Source organism: Apiospora hydei, assembly GCF_038363865.1.
Source record: "Apiospora hydei strain CBS 114990 chromosome Unknown utg000005l_segment0_segment0, whole genome shotgun sequence".
NCBI lineage: Eukaryota > Fungi > Ascomycota > Sordariomycetes > Amphisphaeriales > Apiosporaceae > Apiospora > Apiospora hydei.
This window is the reverse complement of record NW_027117364.1, coordinates 2,704,700-2,717,044: the sequence shown is the minus strand read 5'-3', so window position 1 is coordinate 2,717,044 and position 12,345 is coordinate 2,704,700. Positions and strand designations below refer to the sequence as shown.

At 55.4% G+C, this 12,345-nt stretch overlaps 5 protein-coding genes across 5 annotated transcripts; 3 read left to right on the top strand and 2 right to left on the bottom strand.

The window, feature by feature from the left end:
• Positions 1-604: 604 nt before the first annotated feature.
• Positions 605-1,757, top strand: PG997_006301 (cell differentiation protein rcd1 protein; the record flags this gene model as incomplete). Its single annotated transcript, XM_066810616.1, has 2 exons — positions 605-1,145; positions 1,201-1,757. The coding sequence occupies 2 exons, from the start codon at positions 605-607 to the stop codon at positions 1,755-1,757; spliced, it is 1,098 nt and encodes a 365-aa protein (XP_066669539.1).
• Positions 1,758-2,893: 1,136 nt separating this feature from the next.
• On the bottom strand, positions 2,894-5,279 carry PG997_006300 (uncharacterized protein; the record flags this gene model as incomplete). The annotated part of the gene is given in 2 exon segments (XM_066810615.1): positions 2,894-3,074; positions 3,088-5,279. 2 exon segments carry the CDS (start codon positions 5,277-5,279, stop codon positions 2,894-2,896), a joined length of 2,373 nt encoding a protein of 790 aa, XP_066669538.1.
• A 719-nt stretch (positions 5,280-5,998) lies between these two features.
• PG997_006299 (uncharacterized protein) lies at positions 5,999-6,811 on the top strand (the record flags this gene model as incomplete). Its single annotated transcript, XM_066810614.1, has 1 exon — positions 5,999-6,811. The coding sequence occupies one exon, from the start codon at positions 5,999-6,001 to the stop codon at positions 6,809-6,811; it is 813 nt and encodes a 270-aa protein (XP_066669537.1).
• A 1,169-nt stretch (positions 6,812-7,980) lies between these two features.
• Positions 7,981-10,748, bottom strand: PG997_006298 (Utp14 protein-domain-containing protein; the record flags this gene model as incomplete). Its single annotated transcript, XM_066810613.1, has 2 exons — positions 7,981-8,163; positions 8,238-10,748. The coding sequence occupies 2 exons, from the start codon at positions 10,746-10,748 to the stop codon at positions 7,981-7,983; spliced, it is 2,694 nt and encodes an 897-aa protein (XP_066669536.1).
• Positions 10,749-11,215: 467 nt separating this feature from the next.
• PG997_006297 (mitochondrial 54S ribosomal protein mL41) lies at positions 11,216-11,723 on the top strand (the record flags this gene model as incomplete). The annotated part of the gene is made up of 2 exons (XM_066810612.1): positions 11,216-11,422; positions 11,601-11,723. 2 exons carry the CDS (start codon positions 11,216-11,218, stop codon positions 11,721-11,723), a joined length of 330 nt encoding a protein of 109 aa, XP_066669535.1.
• Positions 11,724-12,345: the final 622 nt, after the last annotated feature.

The following is a 12,345-nucleotide window of genomic DNA, read 5'->3' as shown; positions in this document are numbered from 1 at the left end:
TCATATCATCATCCTCCCTCTCTCTACCTACCCTTCCACCTCCCACCTGTGTCGGCCTCTGGTAACCTGGACAACATCGCGCAACAGCTATTGCCTTCATCTGTCAACATTCCCGCCTCTCTTCCCGCCACCTTTCGAGCCCGTCCCCAATTGGCAACTGAGCCGCCCGCATCGCATCGCATCTCCCACCCGCACTCCTGCACCGCACCGCACGGCACCGCACTTACTTTAGCATCCGACCATAATCCCGGTCTCAAAGCAAGGCCTCACCTCGCAGCCTTCTCTGTTGGCCGCCCGACTCCCACTTCCCTGCATCCACGTACCCCAAGGCTATCTCGACGAGCGAACAAAACTGGCCTGGCCTGGACTCCTTGGTATGTATGTGCATTTGAAACCCTTCCATCGTTCCTGAGGCAGGCTGAGTTGGGCCTTATGCATTCCCGTAAATGCTAAACTTACCGCGGCTGTGGAGTATCCACCGACTGACTATTGTCACGTTTTGCTTAGAATCCCAACCAAGTCTGTCCCAAACCGACCCCTCGACTCGCCGCGCTGTTCGACAACACGCTCGCATCATTCAACAACGTCTCGCCGCACGACTACCATGCTACCGAATCCCAGCATGTACGCCCACCATCAATACAACCCTCATGCTGAGCAGTCATGGATGCACCAGCAGCAAGGCCACCAGCAGCAACAGCAGCAGCAGCACCAGGCCCAACAGCAAGCTGCAGCCGCCGCTGCCGCTGCCCAGCAGGGTCACTATGGTCGCATGGCCGGCGCGCACCTCAACGTCGCCGCCGCCGGTCAGAACTCGGCTGTTCATGTTCAGGATAACGGCATGGACAACGTCTCCGAGGACAACCGCCGAACCCTCAACTATGTCGCCGACCTCCTGAACGAGAGCACACGCGAGGCTGCCCTTCTCGAGCTCAGCAAGAAGCGCGAGCAGGTTCCCGAGCTGGCGCTGATACTGTGGCACTCCTTTGGCGTCATGACCTCGCTCACGCAGGAGATCATTTCCGTCTACACCCTCCTCAATCCATCACAGCTTACCGCCGCCGCTTCCAACCGCGTCTGCAACGCTTTGGCCCTCTTACAGTGTGTTGCGTCGCACAATGACACCCGAACCTTGTTCCTGAAAGGTAACAGCTCTTTGCGCTCCTCCCGTACAAGAAAACGATGCTGACTAGTTTGAAGCTCATATTCCGCTTTACCTTTACCCGTTCCTGAACACGACGTCCAAATCGCGCCCCTTCGAATACTTGCGCCTCACCTCCCTCGGTGTCATCGGCGCTTTGGTCAAGAATGACTCCACCGAGGTCATCAACTTCCTCTTGACCACCGAGATCATCCCGTTATGCCTCCGCATCATGGAGACGGGATCCGAGCTGAGCAAGACAGTGGCCATCTTCATTGTGCAGAAGATCCTACTCGATGACAACGGCCTCAACTACATTTGCGCTACGTACGAGCGGTTCTACGCTGTCGGCACTGTTCTTAGTAATATGGTTGCCCAGCTCGTTGAACAGCAGACTGCACGCCTCTTGAAGCACGTGGTGCGTTGCTTCTTGCGACTCAGCGATAACGCCCGAGCCCGTGAGGCCCTCCGCCAGTGTCTGCCAGAGCCACTACGTGATGCCACCTTCTCCTCTGTCTTGCGCGATGACGCCGCAACCAAGCGTTGCCTGGCCCAGCTGCTTATCAATCTCTCGGATAACGTCGTTGATAATGCAGGCGCCCATCCCGGCTTGTGATTGGCCCTTTGCTCTTTGCCATTGGCGTCAGATCTCCGGATCGGCGCCTGGTTGTCAACTGCCAATCACCTGATGACTACCACGGCATGGCAAGTGTCTGATTTTCCTTGGTACACACCGTGTCATATTGCCTTGTGCACGGATTCGACGGAGTTTTCTTTGGGATCTGCATCAGAGAGAGAGCCTCTATACCCTTCCTACAAACATCATATACTCGCGTTCTGCACTGTACGGCGTTTAATGGTCTTGGATTCTGGTTGTTTCGTGGAGCGGAGGGATACCCCTTATACTAGGCGCGACGGGCACGAATGTATACTTTGTATTGTATCGAGGTGGCAAGGGGGACTTTGGGCTTCCGGCCGGGGACGGCTCAACGGTGAATCACCCCTATTCGCATGGAAAAATGGCGTTTCTTGTTCTGATTTCGGGAAAAGATCTGAAGCGGGAAAGAGATACGGGGAGCGGGAGCGGGGAGCGGAATAAAAGAGCGGGAAAAGGGAGATGTGTCTACGAGCTTTCAAGCCACCGACTTTCTTGTGTCATATGAAAAGGAAAATGCGGGCTACGGGCTACGGGGGATGCTGGCGGGAGGGGTCTTAGACGTGATTTTGCAATGGGAGGGGGCAGTTGTTGTCATGTTTTTGGAGGTGTTACAGCAAGTCTTTTTTTCTTCGCATCAACTTCTATTTAGGCATTGCGACGGTTGATTGGATGGCGCCTTGGAGGGGGTGTAGATAGGAGTTGGCCCCTTTTGCTTTCTGACTTCTTCTACTAGAGAGACGGGTTAAGGGGACTGGGCATTATTGTATATGCACAATACGCGAAAAAAGCATTGCATTCTGCGAACAATAACGTAGCCATGCCTTTCCTCAGAAATGCGAGCGATGTGATTTACTGGCCAGTTGTGCGTAAGACCGTAGTGAAGTCATACAGAATAAAGCATTGGTTTGTGTGTATGCAAATCCGGGCCGACGTAGATCTACCTGTCTTATCACCTATATCGTCTGCGTGATGAGGAAGAGGAAAAGACAATGGATCTGCCTGCTATCGGGGTTGAAAAGTAACGTATGGGTATATTGTTTGTAAATGCCTGCCAACCCTCTCGCACACACACTCTCTGTCTAAATTCCAATTACTTAATCATCCTCGTCTTCGTCGCTATCGTCGCCAAAGATGGCCTTGAGCACCTCGTCCTGTGCGCGCTTGCCCTCGAGCGCTTCGTTTACACTGGCGTCGACCTTTGTTCCTTCGGGTCTCGCCGCCGTCGTCATCTGGACGTCTCGCGAAGGCTCTCCCTTGTTGCTGTGGCTGCTGTGCCTGCTTGAGTAACTCGTCGAGCGTCATGGCTGTGCCTGCCCCTGTCCCCGCTGCCGCCGCCGCGCTTGTCGGTATGGGGTAGGATGAGGGTGCAGTAGGATCCATAGATGAAGGCATCCTACTGCCAGCACTGCTACCGCCAACACCGCTAGAACCGTACATGGCCGTCTCAAACGCCGACTGCTGCGGCTGTTCGGCTTTGGGCTCGCCGTTCCCGCCATCCGGCTGGACATGGGCCGGCGGCCGGACGTTGAATCTCTTGCACAGGAGTCGCGTCGGGTAGAAATCCGCGGTCGACCGCGTCATGGTCCCGAACATGCCGAGACTGGCGGCTTCCTCGGCCGGGTCCGCGGGCGCTTTGGCCTTGGCGGGTTTGGACAGGAGATCTGTGGCTCCACTGGTTTCCAACGACGACCCGGTGGTGAATTTTGACGACGAGGATGAAGAGGAGGAGGTAGTGAATCGCGACGCCATCATGCCCGACATGGGCCGGAAGATACGCGCGACGCTGTGGAACTCGCGCAGCTCGCGGAGGTAGTCTTCGGGCCTCTGCCCCGGCGGCTTGGCCGGCAGCACGGCGGCCTTGCTGTAGCCCGCGGCGTGCTCGAGGTAGGCGCGGTACCGGCCGCGCTTGGCGTCGTCATCGGCGTAGGGCGTGTTGCCGCCGCCAGTGCCGCCGGCGGCGCTGCGGGTGAGGGCCGCGATGGCCGTGTCCTTTTCGAGCGCGGGGACCTGCGAGGCGAGCTCGCGCTGCTTCTCCTCGGGCGTCATCGCGTAGCCTGCGGGGATCTCGCCCAGCGCGGGCGGCAGGTTGGTCTTGCCCGAGGCGGCGGCGAGCCGTTGCCGCGCGTCGGCCGACAGGAAGTCGAAGACGGATTTGCCGGGGAGCTGGGCCTCGCCGAGGAGAGCGGCGCGGGCTTGCGGATCGAGCTTGGAGGCCTTGGCGGCATCGGCTGTGGAAAGGTATGCAGCACCATTGTTGGCCGCGTCGCTACCCTTGGGCTTTTTCGCAGATATCCAGCCTTCTGGGATCTTGGGTGGTGGGTATTTGACGTCGGAGTTAACCATGGATGTGAGGGTGTCCGTGTCGGTTCCGAAGCTGAAACCGGCTAGGGGTAACCGCCCGTCGTGGCATTTCCGTAGATTCTTGCCTGCTTTTGAAAGCGCATCTTTCCGCGTTATCAGGACGGGCGCTGAACGCAGTTTAGGATTCACTGCCGTCGTCGCCTTCTTCTTTTTCTTCTTATCACTCCCTATTACCCGGTTGTAGGATATTCGAGGGCCGATTTCGTAGGGGTCTTCGTCATCCGACCCCGTGTCGTTGAGGATCCCTATCCCTATGCCACCTCGACTAGGCTTTGCCTTCTTCTTGCCTATCCTCGGCCGTATCAGGGGACCATCTTCGTCTTCCTCGTCAGAGCTTCCTGCGCTCGGACCTTTCCTCGTGCCGGCCGTAGCCATGGGGGCTAGTTTAGCTTCTCCTGCGTATCCCAAGCCTTTGCGATCGAGCTTCTTGACGAAGGCAATCATTCGAACGTTCTCGGGCGCGAAGAGGTAGGTTTCCGTGGCGCCATCGTCGACTCTGGCAGCACCGTTCCCATTGGCGCCCACATCCAGTCTCGCCTTCCGGCGGATCTTGGGTCCTATGCCTTGGCCTTCTTTCCAACCCATCCTCTTTAGGAGTTTGATGCCCATAGTCTCGCCGGAGGAGCGAAACAAATCGGCGAACCCTCCGCCGCGGCGCATGGCACTGTCCTGTTCTGTCGACCCGAGCCCCGCGAAACCAGCGGCCGTCTGCAGCTTTTGCGCCTCGGCCTGGTCGGCCAGGTCCTCCTCGTCCATGAAGTCCTCGGGGCGCTGCTGCTGCGGTTTCGCTGCTGCTGCTGCTGCTCCATCTGAGGCGGCGCCATCTTTGTTATCCTTGTTGTAGCGGTTCGTGCGCGACGAGACAAAGGCGCTCGGGGTCCATCCCTCCTTGGAGCCGACGGTGTTGAAGTAGCCGGCGCTGAAGCCGCCGGTGAAGGCGCCGTGCAGGCGCTTGCGGCCGCGTTCGTCCCTCACCTCCTGCTTCCAGACTGGGACGTAGGAGCCGTCATCGCGGGCGTCGCGGTCGAGCGGCGGCAGCGGGGTGCCGAAGTGGACGTAGGGCGACTGCTGGTTCTGGAGGTCGGCTTCGAAGGTGGCGCGCGGGCGTTTCGTGGACATTGCCGACAGACCTGGCAAGGGGGGCGGCAAGTTCGTTGGTTGCGCAGTCGAGAAGAAACGGAATTAGGAGTGGTGGGAGAAAGCCAATGGACAATGGGGGGCTTTGGAGGGACGACGTAATGACGTGGTGGTCGTCGCCGGGAATGCGGTTTACAGGTGGCTATGTACATGTAGCTTCGGAAAGTCGCGATAAGCTTTCTCAAAAGGTCCTTATCGCGGGACCACCCCCAAGCATTGGAACATAAGTACTTAGCAGCAGCAACAGCAGCAAGCTTGCAAGCATCAAGGGTCCATTTACAGTACCTAGCTAGCGATCGTCAGTGCCTGGCCAGTGCGCTATTACACCCGCAACCGACTTCTTTTATTATGTCAGTGGACGTCGAGAGTTGCGACAGCCAGGTTGCACATGCAGATTTTTGGCGAGTGTATGTACATTCGGCCAATCCATTGATCCTCGATATAACCGAGGCGCTTATTAATATGGCCGTTCATCGACCAGTACCTTTTCTGGAACTCCTCTCCTCCACGTAGCTATTCGGTGACTTCCATAACATGCTGAATTACATAAGAAGCGATCAACGAATTATCTGATTTCTCCTCATCCGCATCCTCGTATTCCCATCTGGAGCACCCACTGTTCTACTGTCTTCATCATTTTTTGTGCAGGAAACCCAATCAAATAGCTATCACTTTCCAATTGCCATCGACCATCGACCACGATGCTTCCATGTGAGAAGGTTGTGGCCCCGACGGAGCTTCTCGAAGCCATTCTTCTGTGCATCGACATGCGTACTCTCTTGACCACTGCGCAGAGAATCTGTCGAAGATGGCATCACCTCATCGGGGACTCTCCCAGCCTCCAAAAGGCATTGTTCTTCGAGCCAGACAATACGGTGCTTCCCACCAACCCGCTACGGAACCCCCTGTTGGCCGAGGTCTTCACCGTATGGTTCGAGTACGACTCCTCGGACAAACGAGTGCCCAATGGGAGAGACCACCACTATTACAGGGACTTTCAGGCCAGCCCGTTCGCCCGGAACTTAGATGTCGTTCTGCACAACAATGCCAGCTGGAAGCGGATGCTGGTGCAGCAGCCACCTCTGCTGCACCTCGGGGATTGGAGGCATACGTATGACGAAATGGGCCACCATGAGGAGCTCCTCGTGCATGACCCGTTTCCCCATGGTCTACGCATGGAGAGCTTGTATTTCTTGACATTTGAGCGCATGAAGGCGGGCGAATTCGCCAGCGTACGCATGCTTTGGGACTTCAAGCAGCATCTACGCCTATCTCACACCACATTGCAAGGCATTCCCCAGGATCCGCCAGCTCAGTTTCTGGGGTGCAAGTCGATTCCAGACGTGGTGATGGAATCCAATGTCGGGGAGACTTGCACGGAAGATGCTTTGATAGCGGACTTTATGCTAGAAAAAGAATTCACCCTGAATCGTGACCAGGGCAAAAAGGAACTGATGTTATTGATGGACGAACTGGCTAAACTTAATGGAGACCTGGACATGAAGTGGACATGATGTAGCCGGGAAGACGGCCAAAAAGAAGAATCAAAAGGAAAGGGAGGAGTACTCTCGCTTTTAGAAGCATGACCCCTCCTGTGCAACGAATCCGTGTAGGTGACTAGGAGGAAGACAAAGAAAACCTAGTGGCCTCGATGGACCGACTAACAGTCTACCAGCCCACAGCAAGCCCATAACAAAGAAGGGCAATGAAACCCCCGTATGGGAGTATCAACTTTGCTACAGATGCCATGAAATATCCTCTTTATTCCAAACAAATAATACGAATGCCGAACTGCCATGCACCATGAGCCCCTCGAGCAATCATTACTTCCACAAAGGGGGACTCAGTCTCCTGACGTTGGAATTTCCTTTCGGCGTGCATGAGTCCTACCAACTCGTCACTCAAACGAAGTAGCCTGACGCTCTAGCATCTACCACGCGCTTGCTTCCATAAAATTACAGCTCACCATCACTCAAAGAAGATGAGACACCTGAGATTGACCCAAGTTGACTTTCTGCCATTCGGGAGGAGATGTGTGCTGCCAATGAAAGCCATGGTGTCCCACAAGATTCTGCTCACCCCTGAGCAAAGGTGCCCGGCTGAGATATTCTCCCCGCCCCCTATCATAGTTTTAGTCCAAAATGAAGGTCATGAGTCCACGCTCCATGATAGCAACCACCCTTGTCCTACCATTATCCCACGGCCGCTGGGCTCGGACTGGCCGTACTTCAGCAAGTGGACGTTAGCCGGGGCGCAGCCCTCTCCGCCAAAGCAGCAGCAGCAGCCACCTTGGATCCTCGCCGAGGCGAATAAATGTGTCTTCGTGGTGACGTTGGGGAGTATGGACTGTGGGGGAACCCTTGTAGAGTGGCAGCTCAGGAAGATGGAGTGCTCGATGGGTAAACATCAAGCGGCCCCTACCTGGTGCACCAAGGCGTAAACATAGTCTGTAAGATCGTCATATGCAGCCCCGATTTTCCAGTGTTGATATTTTCAAAATTTGGAAAAGCGGACGTTTTCATGTTGAGTCACTATGAAGAGAAGGTGACATTCGTTCAGACTTCCTGGCTGACAGCGAGGACTACTCAATTCATCCAAGTAGCCTAGGAATGCATATTCTATTTTAGCTGGTCTATTTGCGCTGATGCATTTCCTTCTTACGAGGCAACGTTTAATCTTACACCTAGTGCTCCGGCCGAGACATAGGCGCGATGACACCCTGCTTGAGCATGACCCTGGGCTTTGTCGCTGCCTGGAACGTCTGCTTGGTGACCCAGTCCGGACCCAGAGGCAGGCGGAGAGACCGCTCGTACTGCGTCTGGTTCTCGTAGGTGTGCGGCAGGTGAGAAGCGAGATATTTGTCATTCTGTTGCTTGCGGTTAGTACTACTATTGCCTTCTGACGAAATCCCCGACAGGATGGAGAGGAAGAAGTATTTACCTTTTTCATACGCTTCTCGTTGACGATGACGTTCTTGAGCTTATTATCCTTGCGGTCTGTCTTCTTCACACCAGCCTGCTTCTCCAAGAACCGTCCCTGGTGGCGCTTCTGCTCCCGCTTCGAGACGCCCTCGCCTACCCAACTGCCCCAGCCCGGCATGGTCTTGTCGATGGTCTTCTCGTCTTGTTCATCCTGGAGCTCGCGCTTCTCTTCTTCGAAGTCCGCGACCACATCGAGGCCACCGAAGGCCTTATCGAGAAGCTCTTGCTCGGTGAAGCGGATGGGCATGTGGTTTTCACCGTCGTCAGACGCATCGTCATCATCGGCCATGGTTCCTCGCTGCTTAGTCGCTGTAGGCTTTGGCCGAGACTTGGTGTCGGGTTCAGGAGCACGAACCACAGCACTGGAGTCGAGATCCAGCACATTGGCGCCCGAATTCGCTTTGTACTTCTTTTGCTTCTTCGAGACTTTCTCGACTGGGGCAGCAGACCACGCTCCTTGGGTGGGTTTGATGACCTGTTCTCGAGTTGCCGAAGTTGCTACATGCGCCTCTGCGTCGTTCTTTTCAGCAAGAATCTTGCCGAGCGCTTCGGCGACTTCCTCTTGCCTTGGCTTCTTCTCCTTTCTCTTCTTCAGGGCGGTAATGTTATTACCGTCAGCATCTGTGACGGGACCACCAAACGTCTTTCTGCCAACGACACCTTCAGCTTCAGAATCGTCAGAGTCATGGTCGGAGCCATCTTCATCCCGGAGCTGCTTGAGTATTTGTTTAGTTAACTCATCGTTCGCCTTTTTCTTCGCCGCTTCGCTCTTCTTCATGAAGGGCAGGTTCAGGAGTTTAGACCCAGGTCCGTCGTTGGCATTTTCGGCAGCTTCGAGCTCCCGCAGGATGCGCTTCCTGTCGTCACCCTCCTCCGAGTCTGCTGAGTAGTCCGAGTCATCGTCGTCATCGCTTCCCTTTTCAGGTCGGCCATCAACACGACGACGCAGCTCCTCGTTCCGCCGCGCCATATCGGCGATACCCGTTCGTACATCCTCGTCCCAAGCGGCACGGCCGTTTTTGTTGGCCATTTTGGCCCACTTGCTCTCTCTATGCCGAGCACCCATTCTTTCCGTAGCACGTTGTCGCTCTTGGGCTTCCCGCTCTTCTTCGGAGTCAATCTCTCCAGCGGCAACCCTGACCTCGTGTTCCTTCATGTCGTCCTTTTCGCGTTGCTTCCTGTGAATTCGGTGGAATGTTTTCGACTTGATCTTCTTCAGTCGCTTGGCCCTCTTGTCTTCTCGGGACTTGAGTTCACGTTCTTTGCGGCGTTCGATGATGTTTTGTCTTGAGAGAGCTTTTTGTTCTTCATCGTCCTCTGCCAGCTGACCCTTCTGTTCGCTCGGGCCCAGACCACTCTGTTCCATGATGCCCAAGATAGTCTGCTCTAACTCGTTGGTGGCCGCCTTCTGGTTTATCGGCTGGATGTATACATTGTCGAGCTTGGCCAGGCCAGTCTCATTCTGAGCCAGAGGAAACATGAGATGGTCTGCACGCCGGTTTTGTTTCACAGTTTCGGTCCAGCGATCGAGCGTCTTGTTGGTCTGCTCATAGGCAACTGCGCGGTCTAGGCGACCTTGAGCTCTCCGGGCTAGGGGCACATCCAGTTTCTGTGGCTTGCTCGACTTCTTCTCTTTGGTCATAAGCTTGACGGACTGTTTCAATTGGGGGTCTTTGATGCCAAAGAGGCCGAGATCCTTCAGGTCGATCTTGGACTTGGTTTGAGCTGCCACGGGTTCCTCGTCTTCGCTGTCTTGCGCAGCTCCACCGAATTTCGAAACGAAGTCTTTGACGCCCGTCGCATCGATGTCGCTGTCATCCTCATCCTCGGACGAACCCTGGTCAGCGTCGCTTTCATCAGAGCCGGAATCCTCGTCAGAATCCTCGTCTGCCGCCTCGCCCTCGGGACCGTCGTCGTCGGACATAGACATGTCCAGGGCTTGCGCAAGATCGATTGCGTCCGAGCCCAGAGACTCATCGTCGCTGTCCTCTTCCTCCTCCTGCTGCTTCTTGCCGGTCTTTGCCTTGCTTCCGCCGAATGCGTAACCGTCGAATCGCTCTTCGTCGCTTTCGCCAAACGCCTCGTCCGACTCGATCTCGGAGTCGTCGTCCTCATTACCGGTGACGCCGACTCTCCACTCGTTGCCGCTGCTGTCGCTACCGTACTCGATTGCCTGGCCGTCTTCGTCCCGGGTAGCCCGGCGTACCTTGCGCGGCCTCTCGTCTTCGTCATCATCATCCTCGTCGTCTTCGTCGTCGTTGTCTACAACCTTGCCAGGCCCAAAGTCGACGTCGAGTCCCCTGTTCCGGGGAGTCCGCTTGGTCTTTTCGGCATGGTGGTCGGATGCGATAGCGAATGCGTTCATAGCCGTGGTTTTCGACTTGGCCTTGGACCTGGGTCTCTTGTTGCCAGCGCCCTTGGCAGGCCCGGCGGCCATCAAAGGCCGGCCATGGGCTTCGCGACCTCCCATAGTGTGCTAAGTAGATATTTCCACTTAACAATCCGGAAGAGCCAGAAACAATTCGACAGACAGCAGAGCGCGGGCTAATTGACGTCGAGGTTGCTGCTCGTAGTCGTCGTAATTGCCAGTCGAGTGTCAAACAAACTGTTGTACTACATTGAGTGTACCCAGGCCAGGAACTTTTAGGCGGTCGCCCAACTTTTTTCTGCCGGCTGTGGGTGGGGTGGGAGCCTGTATCTAGGTAGCTTTCCCACTGTAACGGACCCCTCCAATCCCTGTAACTCCACTATAAACCACTATCGATTAGCCATCAAAGATTCGAGCGGCCGACCCCCTGTCAGTCGTCAATTCAATTCTTCGTCGTCGTCGCCGCCGCCAAATCCCGCCCGCGCCCGCTGAATGCGCTATCGACACAACACCGCAACCACCTCCATCTCCTGCAACCGGCAGTCCGCCCCCAACACACTTCCGACAAGATGCCGCGCGGCAGCAAACCCAGACAGGTCTTCCAGGTGGCGCGGAGTTTCCGTAAGCTGCCGCTGACCACCAAGGACATCAACAAAGGCTTCTACAAGGGTACGGGCACGGGCTCCATGGGTCGTCATACCAAGTTCGGAGGCTACGTGATCGATTGGAAGAAGGTGCGGACGTATGTGGTGCCTCCTTTCCTCGATTTGTTCAAGGTAAGGATTATACAAGGGCACGAGGGGAAGGCAGTCCGGGTAGGGGAGAGGAGGGGAAATGCACTCGCTTGAGCTGCGTACTGACGCGGCGCATTGCGGCCGAAGACGACAAGAAAGCATATAGAGAGGCATCAGCCGAACGTAAACAGAGAGATGCTAATTCGAGTTTGCGCAACAGTTGAGCCCCTTCGTCACTCGCAAGGTGGAGCCCACCCGCGGCGAGTACAGCGGCTTTGCAAAGGGTCCCAAGAGTCCTGAAATGTACCTTGAGCGGTGGAAGGAGGAGAACGGTCTGGACTAAACTGGGAAAGTATTACTACGGCTAAAGAAAAGCCGAGCAAGTGAAAGCGACGAACCGTGGCACGCCAATGAAGAGAAGGCAGTGGAGGAACTGTCAAGGGATTTGACCTCAGTGCTATCATAGCTCTTTTGCCAGAAGCAAAGACGGTCATGGGTCGGAACGGGGGCCTCGAGAGCCAATGCCCCCATTTGGAAACACGCATAGAGTTCCTATCGTGAAAAGGGGCGTGGAGTGAGGGCCCGACTGACCTACGGAGAAGAAGTACAGGGGAATTCACGACTCTTGTATCCATGTGAATTATATGTATATCAACTTGTAAAAACACACTTCTCAAAGTCGTATACTTCTACGGTCTTGCAACAGTGGAAACTAACGAATCTTAACATTCCTGTGGCCATAGTCAAGCACGAACCCTTAATCTTGATGTGGTTGACAAAGTAACTATATTTCGAACGACAGCTATTACTAGGTTGATATACGCAGTACAATTTTAGGTGGAAATCTTACACCGAATTGGGTATCGACACGTTTACTCCTTTCCTTCCCATTTCCTCCTGTTCCTTTTCTGTTATTACATTAGGGGCCCCCTTATCCCGTCTCTCCACGGCTGCAGCCTCCTTGC